Genomic DNA, 17,876 nt, shown 5'->3' with positions numbered 1-17,876 from the left:
AGATTATCCTGAGTGTCCTTTTTTATATTGACACATTAGCACTTTCGCAGTCTCTTAGGATTTTCCTGGTATTACACATACTGCATTTACTTTGAAGTAATTCCAGCTTCTGGAGACTGTTCTAGGATCCAGTCCATGGATGAACATGGTTCTAACATTCACTGATAAGATGGCTTCCCTAGGCTCTTGTTGCTAGGGGCAAATTTCTACCCAGAGAAACGCATTTATTTCTTCTCCTGGCACTGGCAGTAACACTGAGGTTCCATCTGGGGTGTTACCTGGGACAGAGCAGAATGGAGAACTAAGAAGTTCAGTCAAAACTGTAGGAGTAGTATTTTTGCTGTTTAATGTGCTGCACTGTGAACATTGTTAACATCCTTGAAAAAAGCAGAGGTGAGATTAATATTAACCACATAGATTGTCTGGGCCTGATGGTTCCAAAGTGCAGATGGCTAACTGAATGCTTAAAATGCATCTGTATTCCTGGATCTGATTTGTGTGTGTGAAAGCCAGGATTGTTATCTAGTTATCTGTTCACATGCACAATAGAGATAGTTGTGAAAGAAAGTTAGCTACAAGTATCAGAGAGGTAGCCATGTTAGTCTGTATCTTCGAGACCAGCAAGCTGTCCTGTAGCACCTTAAAGACTAACAGATATTTTGGAGCATAAGCTTTCGTGGGCAAATACCTGCTTCATCAGATGCACAAATTCACTCAGAAAATCCAGTACTGTGTTTGCTATGTTGCCTGTCTGATTGCATTTGTCTTTTTTTTTTAATATTTCATTATGGTTATGGACTTTGTTTTTTAAAGTAATTGAGATAAGTTCAGTTCAGCATTCCATTTCACCATTTAAGCCAGTGTAACTTGGATTTCACGCTTGTGTAACAGGAAAAGGAGTTTAAAAATATACTCTTGGAATATGTCTTAAAATTACATGTTTCTTTCTCATTTTACTGAGAATGAAAATATGTATGCCATGTAGGAGGAGTCTTTAAATAAAACTTGTCTTTCAAGTATATATCAGATTTAGGGATGTCACTTGCACTTAACTTGGATGATTAACTCAAATTCATTACAATTAAAATTAATTGTGCTTAATCACAGTTTTAATTTCACTGTTAAACAATTGAATACGAATTGAAATTTATTAAATATTTTGGACTTTTTCCTACATTTTAAAATATACTGATTTCACTTGCAACACAGAATATAAAGTGTACGCTGCTTGCTTTATATTATTTTTATTACAGATATTTGTACTGTAAAATGATAAGCAAAAGAAATGGTTTTTTTTCAGGTCTCCACATACTAGAACTGTAGTGCAGTCTCTTTATCATGAACACAAAACTTACAAATATAGATTTTCTTTTGTTATATAACTGCGCTCAAAACCAGAAACATGTAGCGCTTTAGATCCTTCAAGTCCATTCAGTCCTACCTCTTGTTCGGCCCGTTGCTAAGACAAATAAATTTTGCATTTACAGGAGATAATGCTGCCAGCTTGACTGCCCTAATCTGAGTATCAGTGTGGGCTTTTTTTCAAGAAAGGAAAATACTGGAAACAACTTGGCTACATCTACAGTAGAATTCCTCTTTTGAAAGAGGCATACAAATGAAGGAAATTGAAAATGCAAATAAGGCATAGATTTAGATATCTGGCACCACATTTGCATATTCTTCTTTTGAAAGAACAGCAGTGTATCATAAAATCATAGAGTTCTAGGGCTGGAAGGGACCTCGGGAAGTCATCGAGTCCAGCCCCCTGCTTCAAGCAGAATCAACCCCAACTAAGTCATCCCAGCCAAGACTTTGTCAAATCAGGACTTAAAAACCTTGAGGGATGGAGAATTCACCACCTCTCTAGGCAACGAATTCCAGTGCTTCATCACCCTCCTGGTGAAGTCGTTTTTCCTGATATTCAACCTATTCCTCTCTTTCTGTAACTTCAGAGCATTGCTCCTTGTTCTGCCATCTGACACCACTGAGAACAGTTTCTCTCCATCCTATTTAGAGCCCCCCATCAGGAAGTTGAAGGCTGCTATTAAATCACCCCTCGGTCTTCTCTTTTTCAAACTAAATAAGCCCAGATCCCTTAGCCTCTTCTCATAGGTCATGTACTCCAGCCCCTCAATCATTTTCGTTGCCCTCCACTAAACCTGCTCCAGCACATCCACATCCTTTCTATACTGTGGGGCGCAAAACTGTACGCAGTACTCCAGATGTAACCTCACCAGTGCCGTTTAGAGAGGAACAGTAATTTCTCTAGATCTGTTCAAAATGCACCCCAGTATGCCATTAGCCTTTTTGGCTACAAGGGCACACTGTTTATTCATATCCAGACTTTAATCAACCATAATCCCTCGGTCCTTTTCCTCTGTACTGCTGCTTAGCCAGTCAGCCCCCGCTTATAATAGTGCTTGGGATTCTTCAGTCCCAAGTGCAGGACTCTACACTTCTCCTTGTTGAACCACATCAGATTTCTTTTGGCCCAAAGCTCCAATTTATCCAGGTCACTCTGGATCCTATCTCTACCCTCCAATGTATTTACCTCTCCTGCTAGCTTGCTGTCATCCACAAACTTGCTGAGGTTGCAATCCAGTCCCTCATCCAGGTCATTAATAAAGATGTTGAACAACACCGGGCCCGGAACCAATCCTTGAGGCACTCCACTTGAAACCAACCACAATCCAGATATTGAGCCATTGACCACTACCCGGTGGGCCTGACCCTCGTGCCAGCTTTCTATCCATCTTACAGTCCATGTTTCTAATCCATATTTCCTTAACTTATGGGCAAGAATGTTGTGGGAGACTGTATCAAAAGCTTTACTGAAGTCAAAGTATATCACATCCACTGACTTCCACATGTCGATGGAGCCTGTTACCTAATCATAGAAGCTAATCAGATAAGTCAGGCACAACTTGCCCTCAGTGAATCTGTGTTGACTATTTTTGATCACTTTCCAAGTGCTCCAAAGTGGATTCCTTGAGTATCCCCTCCATTATTTCCGGGGGATTGAGATAAAGCTGACTGGTCTGTAGCTCCCTGGATTATTCTTCTTTTAAAGATGAACACTACATTTGACTTTTTCCAGTAATCCGGGATCTTTCCCGATCTCTAAGAGTTTTCAAAGATAGTGGCCAAAGGCTTGGCAATGACATCTGCCAATTCCCTCAGTACCCTGGGATGCATTAAATCCAGACCCATGGATTTGTGTACATCTAGTTTTTTAAGCGGCTCTTAACTTGTTCCTTTCCTACCGAGGGCTGCCCTCCATCTTCCCATACTTCACTGTCTATCACTGTATCGTTGGAGCTATCCTTGCCCGTGAAGGCTGAGGCAAAAAAGCATTGAGTACTTCAGCTTCTCTGACATCTGTCACAAGGTTACCTCTCTTCCAGTAACGGTCTCATACCTTGCCTGATAACCATCTTATTGTTAACATGCCTGTAGAACCCCTTCTTGTTATCCTTCACATCCCTTGCCAGCTGCAGTTCCAATTGTGCTTTCGCTTTTCTGATTAGTACATGACATGCTCCAGCCATATATTTATACTCCTCGTTAGTCAGCTACTTCTCCGGAAATCTCTTCCCCTTCATCTTCCTGCCCATCAGTTCTCTCAAGGAGTTCAAGTCTGCTCTATTGAAATCAAGGGTCTGTATATTACTGCTCACCTTTCTTCCTGTTGTCAGAATCCTGAAATCTGCCATCTTATGGTTGCTGCAGACCAGGCTGCCACACGCTTCTAGTTCTTCCCTGTTTGTGATCAGCAGGTCAAGTTGTGCTAGATAAACAAATAAATAGAATAGGAAGAAGGGTTCTTTCAAAGGTGGGGTTTACTTTCAAAAGAGCTGTTTACGCTGCTTTTTTTCTTTCAAAAGCAGCTCTTTTGAAAGAAGAATAGGCAAATGAGGTGCTGTTATGTAAATTTTCAATATCCTTCATGTGCATGCCTCTTTCAAAAGAGGAATGCTAGTGTAGACATAGCCTTCATGTTTGCAGATATTCAGATGAGATTTCTGCTTCTCCCAGACTGGGGAATTACAGTGAGAATCTCAGTTGCTGGCTTTGTGGATTGTGTACTGCCTGTCTGAGTACGAAAATTTAATGTTTACAGTCATACTTTTCAAAGTTCCCATAAGCCTCACCGCATCATCCATTGATAAAAAAACAGATATTCCTAAAAGTTCAGAGGAGTAGGCCTGTGAAAAACATGTTTGACTTGATCTTACTAATGTTGTTGTCTTCACCACTGATTTGCACTTCTTCATTTACTGGAAAATTCAAACAAAGAACCTGAATATCCATTAAGAACAGATCTGTCTTTAAGTGCAAAAGGGAGCTTTAGTTTGATGGTTTGCTCTTGCAGAATAACATAGTTATTGCTGTTTTGTGATTAATGTAAAAGATATTACAAATAACACAAATTCTCTAAATTGTGAATGCTTTTACATGGCTTGTTTATTTTGTAGCTGTTCTGTAGAGCTCCATTTACACAGGATATTTTTATTTATGTATTTATTTATTTAAAACAATTGCATTAGCTTCCATCATACTTCGGCAAAATACATTTTAATAAGTGCTTTAAGTTGGGTGCTCTGTACTTTTTACATCTCCATGTATGAATGTAATCCTCCAGTTCTTGCCTGTGTGTGAATTTGTGCAATTTTTTTCTGTTTTCTCGTGTGTCCTGACATAGGTCCCTTGGAATTAGTGGAAGCTTTAGAACATGGAGGATGCCCTACTGCAGGATGCAAAGGAGTTGGACACATAAAACGAGCAAGACACATGGGCCATCATAGGTATATGCTGTATAAAGTTGTAGCTTAATTGCTGCTTGGTATGATTATATTATTTAGAAAGAGAGCTGCGTACACTTTTGTAATTGCTTTTCTCAAGAAGGCAGAAGCGAGCTGGAAAAAAATAGATCCACATTGACTTCAGTTGCTATGGTGAGCATGTTGAAATTAACATTAATAGTCTTGGAACTTCATTGCAGCAAGGTGCGCCTGGGAAAAATATGTCCAGCATTTGTTTCATTGCAAACAGCAGACCCAGCTGCCCTGCTTTTTGTTCCTAAAAGAGCTGTACTTGACTTTTTGGACAGGAAATTATGCAAAAAACCCTTTTGTACCTCTTCAACCTTCTACCAGTTGAGATAAAGAGGGCAGTAGTTTTACTGTGGTTTTCGTTTGGGGTTGTATAAATTATTAACAAAGCAACTTTTTAAATCCTTAATCCCATATTTCTGTCATCACTTTTGATGGTCTGGCGCTAATGCTGTCGGCCTAACATACTTCTCAGAAGCACATTCAAGCAGCAATGGTTTCCAGGGTCATCTTGAAGAAGGCTGAGCAGTGGGAGGGAAGTGCGTGGGGGGAGTGGACTGGTAAGAGGGAGAAGTGTCTTGGAACTCACTAGTTTTGTTACTCTTATAAAATATTCACATTTGTAATGCAGGGTGATCCTGGGACTGCAATCAGTGAAATATAATCCTCAGGTATATCCAACTACCTGTAACTTTTTTCCTGGTTTTGTCCAATATAAGTCTGTGGGATCACCAATGGTATACCAATATGTGCTTTCAACTTGCATGTGGCTAAAGGTGTGCCATTTGATAAATTGTTTGAATCAGTTTGCCTTTTTTTTTTTTGTCTTTTTTTATATTGGCACCTTTTTACAATCCGTTGGCAGTTGGGTTTTCCCTTGTCTCTTCTTTGTCCTGGCATATTTGCCTTTTCGTCTCAGTTCTTCTCTTATTTTCCTTTTTATTTTTTTTTCTGTCCCCGTTCTGTCATTCGGTTGGCTTTTTATGTTTTTCCCTCTTTTATGCATCTTTTCTTCCACTCTCACGGTGTGCGGAGGGACATTAAACAGTAGGTCTGTGGTCCAGGTTATCTGTGCTTTTGTAACTCTGCTCATTGCCAGAAGAGCAGACACAAAAAAGCCAGTGTATTGTTAGGATCATTTAGTCTGACTTCATGCATACACAAGGAGGCTCCTACTACTGCTGGGAACGCATTTACTTCAACTTTGGGCTGAGCTGTGATCTAGCAGTCTGTCTCCTTTGTCACTGCCTCTGCCCTTGGATTTAGAAACTTGTAGGCCCTGATCCTGCGCCATTGAATTCAGAGGAGTTTTGTCATTGACTTCAATGAAAGCAAGATAAAGTGCTTAACTTGTTCAGTGTGGAAATTTTAAAAGGACCCATCAGGATAAGGAATGGTTACAAAAATTTTATCTATTTATTAACCATCTCATCTCTAAAACAGATTATCATTTAATATTTTTATATTGTAAGGGTGTAACGCTTCTGACAGTTGGAGTCATCAATGACAAGGTGACAAGTTCAATATCTAGAAGTTCTTCTTAACAACAGAATTGTCTTGAGCCCTCTCACAGTAACCTGAGCAAACTAAGCAGCTCTGGGAATCATTGCCTGGAAGCAAAATCTCTTAACAGAGTCTAATCAGTTCTGTTGTTAAATACTGGAGAGCAGGAGGTCAAATGGTGTCTGGGCCTCGTTATGCAGAGCCACGCTGCTAGGCAGGAACACCAGTCACCACCAACTCTCATCTCCACTGGTGTTTCGCATCCCCACCCTTGCTTAGCAAGTGTAGTTGAGTTTAGGGTGCTGCCTTCAACCAGGACATGCTAGGAGCAGTTTTGCTGCTCTTTACTTTTAGGGTAAGGAGAATATCTCATTACTCCTTCCTTTGAATACCAGAGTGATTTGTAACCCAAACCAGTCAAATGTGAACATTTGGGCAAAGCAGTTTGGTCATGCTGCACACCTAGGCTTTGTGAGCATGTTTATGCACAGTCGGCTCCTGATGCATTTTCTTTACTGAATGTCACAGGAGAGCTCAGTCAAACCCTGCTTACAAGGGGAAAGAATGAGACAGATATAAGTTAGCACATACACTCATCCCTCGTTAAAAGTGTACTTTATTTATGAGTACTCGCTTAAACAAGGGACACATACACCTCCCTTAGTTCACTCAAGGAGCGAACTCCCCCGCTAATACGAGCCTAATCCCCTCTCCGCAGCCCCAACCTGTGACAGCCTGACCCTCCCACAGCCCCAACCTGCGGCAGCCTAACGGCCTCCATGGCCCCAAACCGCAGCAGCCTGACCCCCCTGCCATCCCCGCAGCTCCAAACGGCAGCAGCTTGAACACCCTGTGGCCCCATGGCCCCAGACAGCAGCAGCCAGACCTCCTTGCCAGCCCCACAGCCAGACCGCGTGCAGCCTGAGCCCCCCAGCCGGCCCCATGGCCCCAAACTGTGGCAGCCAGACCACCTTGCTGACCCCGCAGCCAGACCGCCCACCAGCCCCGTGGTGCCAAACCGTGACAGCCTGAACCCCCGCACCTGTTCGCCCCTGCCCCCATGGACCCAACTCACCCCCAGATTTTAACTCTCCCTCCTGCTCGCAGCCCCAAACTGCCCCTAGCCTTTAACCCTCCCCAGCTCAAGGTTCACTTACCTTTTAAAAGCAGTGCCACCTGCTCACACTGTTTCCCCGAGTTAGGAGCACTAGGAATTGTGATGGTAATTTAGTGTCCCTCTTTCAAGTTTTTGCCAACGAACAAAAATTATTATTACATATTATTAAGTATTATTATGTATTACTTCACTGATTTGGTCTGCTTTGTGCACTGGACATATTTTTTGTATAAATAGCTCTGAGGAAAAATTAGATTTCTTGTTTATCTGGACCCAATATGGTTAAAAATACAGGTCATCTGAAGGATTCTAAAATTGTAGCACTACTTTCCTCTTGAGTTAACAAATGTATTGGATGTGGATAATTATTCCACATTTACAAGTATTTACAAATATGGTTCTGTAGCTTTTTCGTTTAAGCAATCTCAAATTGTCTTTTCACTGTGCTGCTTTTATTTATGTATGCTTTACTCTGTGATGATAAGATGCAATATATGTGCAGGGTAAATGCCTGACAGCAGGTAGAATGATCATGTGCAATTCTAAGCATTTTTGAAATAATTTAATAGCTTGCTCCTTAAAAGCCAGACAAAAGCATTGGATGATTAACTGTGACAGGGTTAAAGAGTACACTTCTGAAAAAGTAATGATAATAAGGACTTGTATCTCAGTTGTGAATCAAAGATTTTTTTAAATGAGAGTAGAAGCTGTGGGATCACTATGGAAATAAGTAGCATTATGCACATTAGCTGCATATTTATGATCGTGAAATGTGTGGTTACAGCAAGCAACAGTCTTCAGATCCTGGCAGTGATGCAAAGCAATCATTTGTGTGTTGTAGCTTGCTAGTGTCTTCGGTCAACTCTTGATAAATAAACATTAAAGCTAGTCTGCTTCAAAGGTCCTCAGTTGTTGTAGCATGTTCATAGTTCCTTGTGGCTGTTGAGAGAAAACCCTGGCACATGTTGAGCCAGAGTTTCAATTAAAGTTTTGGGAATGGCCTCCTTTCCTGATTAGTATCTCCTGTGTTCCTGGTGCCTAGTAGAAACCTAATGTTTATCATCTGGTAAATATGATGAGTAGCAGATGATTACAGTGGACACAATTACATTTCCTGAAATACCTAGGTAGCAAAGCAATAAAACAAGACAGTTTTATTATTAGTTGCAAATCAGTAACTTAACTGCATGAATTATAGTCTCTACCAGTGGCCAAGATGGTGAATATATGAATAGAGTAAAAATATATGCTGCATATTATTTGTTTCTTCATCATTCTTTAGTCTTCCAAAGTAAAAATGTTTTTTTCTTAAACCAGATTTCGTGCTGAGCCTGTGAAAGGTGCTGATTTCTCAAAACAGAAGTCATGTCCTCAGACCATGCTTTCCCAACAGTGCTATCTCAACATGGCATGGCCCTCATGTAGCACAGCTTAGTCTCCATGCCAGTTCAGTCCTTTAACTGCCTGCTCGGATTGTCAGGACAGGTTGAACCTCTCTAGTCCAGCAACCTCAGGACCTGACTGGTGTCAAATGAGAGAATTTACTGGACCATGGGAGGTCGATATTGTTTGGCACATTACCAACACTTTCACTACTAACGGGGCTCTTAGAAGACATTTAAGGGTAAATTACACCTAAATAAAGCACAGAACATGGAGAGCCAGGACTGGTAGCTCTAAACAAACTTTAAGGACCCACGGGAAACTTGGCCACACCCATGATAAGTGGTTGTCCAGGTAACTAAATCATATCAGATTATGGCTGTTGCCAGATGAGAGTTCTGGACTAGAGAGGTTCAACCTGTGCTATTTCTGATTTTTTTTTCTTTTTTTTATAAATTTTAAATTTGGACATTCATTCCCTGGAACTTTGAGAGAACACTGAACCACCTCTGAAGATAATTTCATACCTCTCTAACTAACTTGAATTGAACTCAAAGCAGTGACCTACAGTTGAAAGGTTTTAGTATGCCATTATAAATCCCTAGCTACTGAGCTCCCATTTAAGACAAATTGCTGATAAATAAACTCAGTTTATAAATGACGTTCTGCTAAGGTTTGCCAAGTCAATGAAGTCAGTTTCATTTAAGCCATTTAGGCACTCATGTAAAGAAAACATTTTATTAATGTAAAGATAACAGATTAATTATTAATGCTTCATAGCTGGCCTATTAAATGGAAAGCTGCAGGCAGTGAGGCTCAGGAGGGATTCACTGATTGATTTAAACCTACATAACTCATAGGTGAGTTCGTGCTCACTGTGCTTTGTTAAAATTAAACTGACAAACTGAGATCGTGGGAATTCTTTTTATTTTTATTGCGATGAGTAATCCAAATACCAAGGGCTATATCATGAAATGTTCCTACAACTTTCTGTAGTACCTTAGTAACGGGCTAACTTGAAAGAAAAATAGGCTGAAGCAAAGTGCCTTAAAGCATAATTAATATTATAACTGTTGCTGATTAATACTGTATTTTTGAATTTCCAAAAATATTAATACAAAAACCACAGACTTACTGTATAAATAAGCAAGTCCCAAGAAGAATGAGGCTTAAGGTCAACTAAAAATTGTAGAAGTGTAAACGCAATTGATGAGCAGAAGTCTGAGTGCGCAGTTGAGGGCGCTCGTGGGAGTTCTTTGTGCAAGGTGTTTTGTAATCTCTCCCCCTCACACATGCACCTTGGCAGAATATCTTAGTATTTTAACTAAGTACAAATAAAATGTGCCCTTCGGAAAAGAAGACAAACATGTTTTCCCATCCCATTGTGGTGTAATGCTTGTTTAAATGATACACAATTTAATCTATAATATTTTATAGAGATTTCCTGCAAAGACTTCAAAGCACTTCATGTAAATTAATCAGTCAGTCCGCACAAGACCATTGCAAGCATGGGAAGTCAAGGAAAGGTTAAACTACTGGACAAACATTACACACTGGCCCAGTGGCTGAGCTGAGGTTATGCCCTGCATCTCCTGACACAGTCTCTTGGCCTGAATCACTACATGATGCTGATTCAACAAAGCATTCCAGCATATGCTTAAGACCCTTTGGTATCAAGCACACACTTGTGTTCTGCTGAATTGGAGCCTGTTCCTTTGTGTCCCCTTTCTTGTCCCTGCCCTCCCCCCATGCAATATTAATATTAATACAATACCGTGAGAGAAACCATCCAATATGACGGCGCATTATCGGATGCTTTCAGAATCAGGAGCGGCATCAAACAAGGATGCGTGCTTGCTCCGACATTGTTCGGGATCTTCTTCGCATTCCTCCTGAAGCATGCCTTTGGATCTTCAACAGAGGGCATCTTGCTGCACACAAGATCTGATGGGAAACTGTTTAACCTTGCAAGGCTGAAAGCTAAGTCTAAGGTGCGAGAAGTCCTCATCAGAGACATGCTGTTCGCAGACGATGCTGCTGTAGTGTCTCACACAGAAGACCAGCTTCAAAAACTGCTGGATCAGTTCTCCAAAGCATGCAAGCACTTTGGGCTTACCATCAGCCTAAAGAAGACAAACGTACTTGGTCAGGATGTTGCTGAATCCCCATCAATCAGCATTGACAACTATACATTAGAGGTTGTCCACGAGTTCGTTTACCTCAGATCCACCATCACTGACACCCTGTCGTTGGACACTGAGCTAAATAGGGGGATCGGAAAAGCAGCCACAACTCTGTCCAGACTCAGCAAGAGAGTGTGGAATAACAACAAGCTGTACACTCACACCAAAATGCAAGTATACAGAGCCTGCATCCTCAGCACCCTCCTTTATGGAAGCGAGACTTGGACCCTGTATGCCCGCCAGGAAAAGAGGCTGAACGTCTTCCACTTGCGCTGCCTCAGGTGCATCCTTGGAATATCATGGAAGGACAGAGTGACCAACACCGCCGTCCTTGAGCAAGCTGGAATCCCAACCATGCACCCCCTCCTCAGGCAGCGTCAACTCCGCTGGCTTGGCCACATCCACAGGATGAATGACGGAAGGATTCCAAAAGACATCTTGTATGGTGAGCTAGCCTCTGGCAAAAGACCTCCCGGACACCCCCAGTTGCGCTACAAAGATGTCTGCAAGAGAGACCTCAGAGAGGTAGACATCGAGCTGGACAACTGGGAAGAACTAGCAGATGACCGCAGCAGATGGAGGCAGGGATTACACAAGGGCCTTCAGAAGGGCGAGATGAGGATCAGACAGCTAGCAGAGGAGAAGCGAGCGCACAAAAAGCACAATAAGGACTTGCCAGACACCCACTACATCTGCAAGAGATGCAGCAAGGACTATCACTCTCGTGTGGGTCTTCATAGTCACAATAGACGTTGTAAATGAAGTCCTCAATTGAAACTTTAAAGGGCGCGATCCATAGTCTATGCAGACTGAAGGATGCCTACTACTACTACTACCGTGCAGTTAATATTATACTATGCAATACCGGGAGAAAGACATTTAAGTTAAAGCTGGGAAAGCTTTAGCAGGATAAGGCTCTCCAAGCCACAACAATGTGACAGAATCAGATTTAAAATTCTCAGTTGTCCAATTTGGAGTGCAAGTTTGGTAACCAATACTATGTATGGTCTTCTCTCTCTCATCCTCATCCAAATGCTCAAAGCATTTTTACTCTTGCAAAAATACAAAGTCTGATTTCTTCAGAAAATCTTTTAGTAAGTCTTCTGCTTTCTCATAAATTAAGTATTTGCTGGTTGTGTCTGAGGTGGTACCTCCTTCATGGCTGTCAAGACCAGTGTTTTCACCCATTCAGGGTCCTTCATCTGTGCAGCATTTTGTCTTACTTAGCTCCACTCTCACCTTTGCTGCACTCAACTTCACCAGTTTAGTTGACACACCTGACACCACTGATGCAGTAGCATGTTGGCATACCTAGGGGATATCCTTTGTTTTTCCTGTCTGGATTCTCCTTTGTTACAATGACTTCTTCCTCAGCTCCACTCCCATCACCTTCAGTGGGTGCCCAGAGAGAGCATTTGATGTGCCTTCCATCTTTCAGAGAGCCTTTCTTCGACCGGTTATGCCCTCAGCACAGGCGCTGATTACTTCATCACTATTCTGCCCTCCTCAAGTCTTGCTTTCTTTAGAACAAAATGTGTCTCTTATAATCTAGGTCACCTATAAAAGCCACAGGAGCTGCTCCTTGCTTTTCTGAGGAGCTTATATCTCTTATTACTCTGAAGGAGATGAACCTGTTTCATCTGAGAAATCCTTTAGGTGATCCTAAACGTCAAGACTGGTTTTCCTTTAAGTCCCTGCTGTGGATGGCTTACACTATGCAGTACCCTCCAGGGCCTTACTGGTCTTGGGCCTTGTATTTTCCCCATATTTATTTCTGTACTAGATAAGTCTTTTACTCAAGAGTTGCTTCCTGCCCCCTGTCCTTGTTTCAAGAGGATTTCAGAGCTTTTCAGGACCACATGAGAAGGGTGGCCCTAGGCAGAGGGAATTTGTACAAAAGAATCCCTGTACTTCCCTACAGAACTCTGCCCCAGGGAGAGTTACTCTTCCTATGAATTTATTTGTGCATGGAACCAGTGAAAAGCTTTTGGCAGACTAGCAGATTCTACCTCCAACAGCCAAATTAATGGACAGACCCTACCAACTCCCTCAAAAAGAATTTAACTGTCTACTTACCCACATGGTTTCTGTGTGTTCCTTGATTTCTGATCCTTATGACAGCTGCTAATGAGTGATCCCATCAGTCCCACTCAAAAGCCACACCCAAGGATAAGGAATTCAAGAGAATGGATTTAAATGGCTGGAAGTTTCATTCCACTGCAGTTCTTCGGGTCAGAGTTGCAAATTCTTGAGTTCGTAAGTCAAAAATTTTTTTTGTAATTTCTGAATTTGCTGACAAAGCTTCTAGAAGAATATGGGAAGAGGTTTGTGCTTTTGGTTTCTAAAGCACGTCTTAAGATGCTGCTGATGCAACCTCACATTTTGTAATTCTTCTTGATTTCAGGCATTTGAGACACAGAACACAATAGAAGACTTTTTTGTTTTGATGGGTCTGAACTGTTTGCTGCCAAAACAGATGACAGGCCCTCTTTCTAAGATATGCCAACAGAGAGAGAGGCATATCTGGATCTGGGCGAGTTTTAGCCGTTTGGAATGGAGATACATTAACTACATGAAAAAACTTGGCCAGATCCTAATAGATATCAGCCATTTTCACCAGCAGAAAGCTCTTCTCACTAGACAGCTGCAGCATCCAGGGAATCATTGTGATTTCTTGGTCAAGGACAGCATATCTTCTCCACTCAGATCATGCCTGTCCCTTTTTCTAGGAAATGGATACTCTGCATAATGAGCCAAGGATACATTAGCCAGTTTCCCTCCCTCCTCTTCCCCAACCTACCTCTCTCTTTCCTTTTCAAGGACTCTTCTCGGAGAGTGCGTTACTTGAAGAATTATGGCTTCTCAAATTGGGAGCAGCAGCAGATGTTTCTTGTCAACACAGAGGCAGAGGCTTCTATTCCCAGTGCTTCCTGACCTAAAGAAATCTGGTGGCCTCCATCCCATCCTAGATTTAAGCAAGCAAGTTATGTTGTCAAATCAAGTTCAGGATGATCATATTCTTGTCGATCTCTTCCCAAAGATTGGTATGCTGGCCTTTATCTGCAGGACTCTTTTTGCACAGCCCTCTGCCCCAGGGATATTTACCAAGTGCCAGGTGGTGGCAGAAACCCCTCTCTGCTGTTCTGGTGTTCAGGTATTTCTATATCTCAGTAATTAGCTAATTTATGGAGCATCAAGCAGCCAGGTCCACAACAATATCTTAATTATTAGGAAGCTGTATTGCTGTCTGAAATTGAAACTGAATTTGAACAGATCTGAGTAAAAAGCAGTATAGCACATCACGTTCATGAGAGCAGTCTTCAGCTTCAGGACTGACACAGCTTGTCTCCCACTGGAATGATATCAGTCTATAGCTTCCTTTCCCTGTGTTTGAAATCCAACTTGGTTACAACAGGGTATGCTTGCCATCAGCTCTTGGGTCCCGTGGCCTGTTGGACATAATGTTAAAAAGGTTTAAACTCACCATTTTCTTCTCTAATTCAAATTCCTCAGGAAAACTGCAGTGCAGCCTGCCAAAATGAGTGAAAATCAGAGTGAACATTCATTGCACTGAACAGATGAAAGCTGCCAATGCGGATACAGCTGAAGAGGGGTGGGGGGGAAGGCTGAGCATCCCTCAGTAGCTCCTCCTCCTTGGAACCAATGCACATCCCATTCTTCCCCCAGTCTATTAGATGGAGCAGGAACTATTCTAAGCCCCACACAGTAGGAAAGAAAGAGCCAACCTGGGCTCCCCCCCATAGTCTCTTCAAACAAAGAATATGGCCCCAAGTTCTGCCCTCCTTTATTCCCAGGTCGCTATATAAGGCAAGAACCGTTCTAACACCTAGGCAATGAGTCTGCAACTTGCAGCTCTTTAAGGACTTCTTTATGGGTTCTGACGTTATAATTGCAAAGTTAGGAAAATAGTGGTACAAACATTCAGATGTAAAGAGTGAGAAAATAGAATATGTAAACAGTTGGTGAATGTCCTGTAGTAGACATGTATCACATTACCAATCGTGTGTGCGCTGTTCTTAAAATAGGGGATACAAAAAGTATGATTGGGCGTTACATATTAGGGACCGTCTTGTATTCACATGCCTTGCAGCTCTTGCATTGCGTTTTTTACCACATTTGAAAAAATGGCTCTTCTTGCTATGCTGGTTGCAGACCCCTTTCCTAGGTTGAAGGGGAGAAGAGAGATGAGCTCTGTAAGTTTTCCAGATCTACTACAAACCTCTGTTTTCTCACACTTCTTGGAATGGGGATCTTTCATCTCCAAGGATAGGGAAGAAAGGGAGAGTTGGATGGGGTTCTTGACCATTGCCTGGACCCAGGACCTAATGTCAGCAGCCCATCTCCCTGTGTGGGGTAACAGCCGTCTTCTGCTGCCATCTAATGTAGCTTGCCTGGTAGTGCAATGCTTACATCTCAAGTTCTGCTGATAGAGGGTGTGGAGATTGTTACAGCTGAGTGTAATCAAATTGAGTTTTACCATTGACCATTTAAAAATAAATTAAGAAACTCTCAAAAAAAAACCTGTGCTCTTTAGGCTTGAAGGACTTGAGAGTTAATAAATGCCTGTTTCATGGTGGCCAAGGGAAACTTAATTCAGCCCCCTTGTGTGTATTATGGTAGTGCCTTTAGTTATGCAATGCAACGCTATTTCTATAGGACAGCCTACTTCATTCATTCCAGAGCCAAATTGTGGACAGTTATAAATCTGACATTTCCTGATGTTCAAGTTCTTGGTTTTGCAAGCTAACTAACATTCTTTTATAGCATTTTGAATGTAATCAAAATGTGGACCAATCACTGCCCCTGGTCAGAGTTGAATAGCGTAGTGTTAACTTTCTCTGTAAAATGTATTGCGGTACAGATAACCATGGTATCATGATTCTGTTGATTCTCCTGGGGTGGGGAGTATCTGGGCAAAAGGAGGGGATAACTGGACATGATATCTGGTGTACATTTTCTATAAAATACTCAGAAACCAGCAGGGCAACCTAAATGGGAGGAGCACCAATATCCTTGGAAGACTGGCTAGGGTTCTGAGATCATTGTCTGGTGGGGAGGGAGCTGATTGGAAAACAAAAGCATGAAGGCAGCAGCACTGCATGTTTGTTTTCGTGTTGAAGTGAATGGAAATATTCACTGCTTGAGTTTGCTGTGTAAATTTAGCAGCACAGTTTCAGTTTTCACTTTTAGTGGTATGTTAATGAACACTTATCCATGCTTGGTTTTCTGTTAGGTTTTTTAGAATTAGTGCTGTACTACTGATCTGGTGGTCGTAAACAGCTGTAAAAAAAAGAGAGTATGGCAGACAGGTTCACACTTCAGAAATCCAGTGTATTTTATGCTTTAAAGAGAGAAGGCACCAAGGCATTTCTGTCAGTTGTGTTCATTGGCTGGAAGCTGTAATCAGTTCAGTTAAGTTAAGGTAAGTCTGTTCAGTGTCTGAAGTAATGAAAGTATTTCTCTTCTCTTCTTAATTTTTCGGTATTGTCAGCTGCCCATATTCTGATGTCAACTTGAACAAAGAACTGATCTTACCAGATCGTTTAAGTGGAGAGATGCCACCAGCCATTCCATCTGTCCCCAAGAACAGAAAGACCGAAGCAAATGAAAGATCAGCCTCTCCTGTAATCAGGTAATTAAGTTCTAAATTATATTAACAATTTAGAACACTATCATCTTATTAAAATGCTATGTTATATAATTCACAGAACTTGAACACTGTATTGACCCCAAAGGCCTGTGCTGTGTTCTACATTAAATTTCCAGAAAAGAAATAGCCCAATCAGAGTAGCTAACAAATATTGATGCTTGCTTCTTTATTTATGATATAGCAAGAGTATATCTGCACCCCTTGCTAAGTGTACATACCATTAAGATCTTAATTATTGTTTGAAGACAATTCAGTGGTTAATTTCACTTGTGGAAATGATTTTTTTCTAGCTTTACATTGGCTTAAACAGTTTCACTGATACACAGGTATGAGAAATGCTTGAAAAACAGCCCTAATACATTTTGTTTCATTGGGTGGTATTGGGGAATCAGATTATTGTGGGGTGAGTTTTGCAAGAGCAGAAGCAGGCCTGCAGTTAAAGCCTTGGCAGCTAGTGATTCTTCTTCTGCCATATGTTCTGCCTTGTCCAAAAAAGGACAAGGAGGCTAGGATAAGAGCACTCCTGATAAAAGCTGCACTTAGACTGGCATTTGGAGCCAAGCTGGTCGGACTCAACACCAAGCACTTCAGCTTCGGTATGAAGCACTCTTCCGGTAACGTGTTTCTCGGCATTGCTTACCCTTTCTGGTATCAAAAAAGAAACATGAGAAACAGTAATCCAAGACAAGACACTTTGTGAAAACAAGAAAGGAAAAGTAAGGGGAATGCAGTGGACTGTGACTCCAGTCGGGCCACTTCTCCACCCATGCTCTACTAGTGGCACCACTGACTTCTCCCCACTTACTGGTGCTGTTGAGCACCATCCAGGGACTGGAGTTATTGTGGCACCACCAGGATTGTGGTGCCATCTGCTGCAGAAGCCTTTGTAGCATTTAAGAACCTGATCTGTGGCACCTGAAAACTAACAACTCAGTTTGGATATAAGCTTTTGTGGACTGGAGCCCACTTTGTCAGATGCATGAGAAACTTCTGTTAGGCAGGTATATATACATATCCAAAGATGAGAGTGTTGCATTACTATGTGGCGGACCAGTGCTAACAAGGTCAGTTTTGTCATGGTGGATGAAGCCCATTGTCAACTGTTGATAAGTAGGAAAGAATACCAGAAAGAGGAAAATAACATTTTGTAGTGAGCTAGCCACTCCCAGTCTCTGTTCAGACTCTGT

At 41.7% G+C, this 17,876-nt stretch overlaps 1 protein-coding gene across 4 annotated transcripts in view; it reads left to right on the top strand.

Annotated features, from left to right (window-relative positions):
* L3MBTL3 (L3MBTL histone methyl-lysine binding protein 3) overlaps positions 1 to 17,876 on the top strand; it is a 160,656-nt gene that overhangs the window by 109,243 nt on the left and 33,537 nt on the right. For all 4 annotated transcript variants that reach the window (XM_074988773.1, XM_074988770.1, XM_074988772.1 and 1 more), the window contains 2 exons: positions 4,703 to 4,805; positions 16,531 to 16,671. In XM_074988773.1, coding sequence (XP_074844874.1) covers positions 4,703 to 4,805; positions 16,531 to 16,671 — 244 coding nt within the window. The remainder of the gene's footprint in view (positions 1 to 4,702; positions 4,806 to 16,530; positions 16,672 to 17,876) is intronic.

Source organism: Carettochelys insculpta, chromosome 3 (assembly GCF_033958435.1).
Source record: "Carettochelys insculpta isolate YL-2023 chromosome 3, ASM3395843v1, whole genome shotgun sequence".
Classification (NCBI taxonomy): domain Eukaryota; kingdom Metazoa; phylum Chordata; order Testudines; family Carettochelyidae; genus Carettochelys; species Carettochelys insculpta.
The sequence above is the reverse complement of the archived record's forward strand: the minus strand, read 5'-3'. Positions and strand labels throughout refer to the sequence as shown.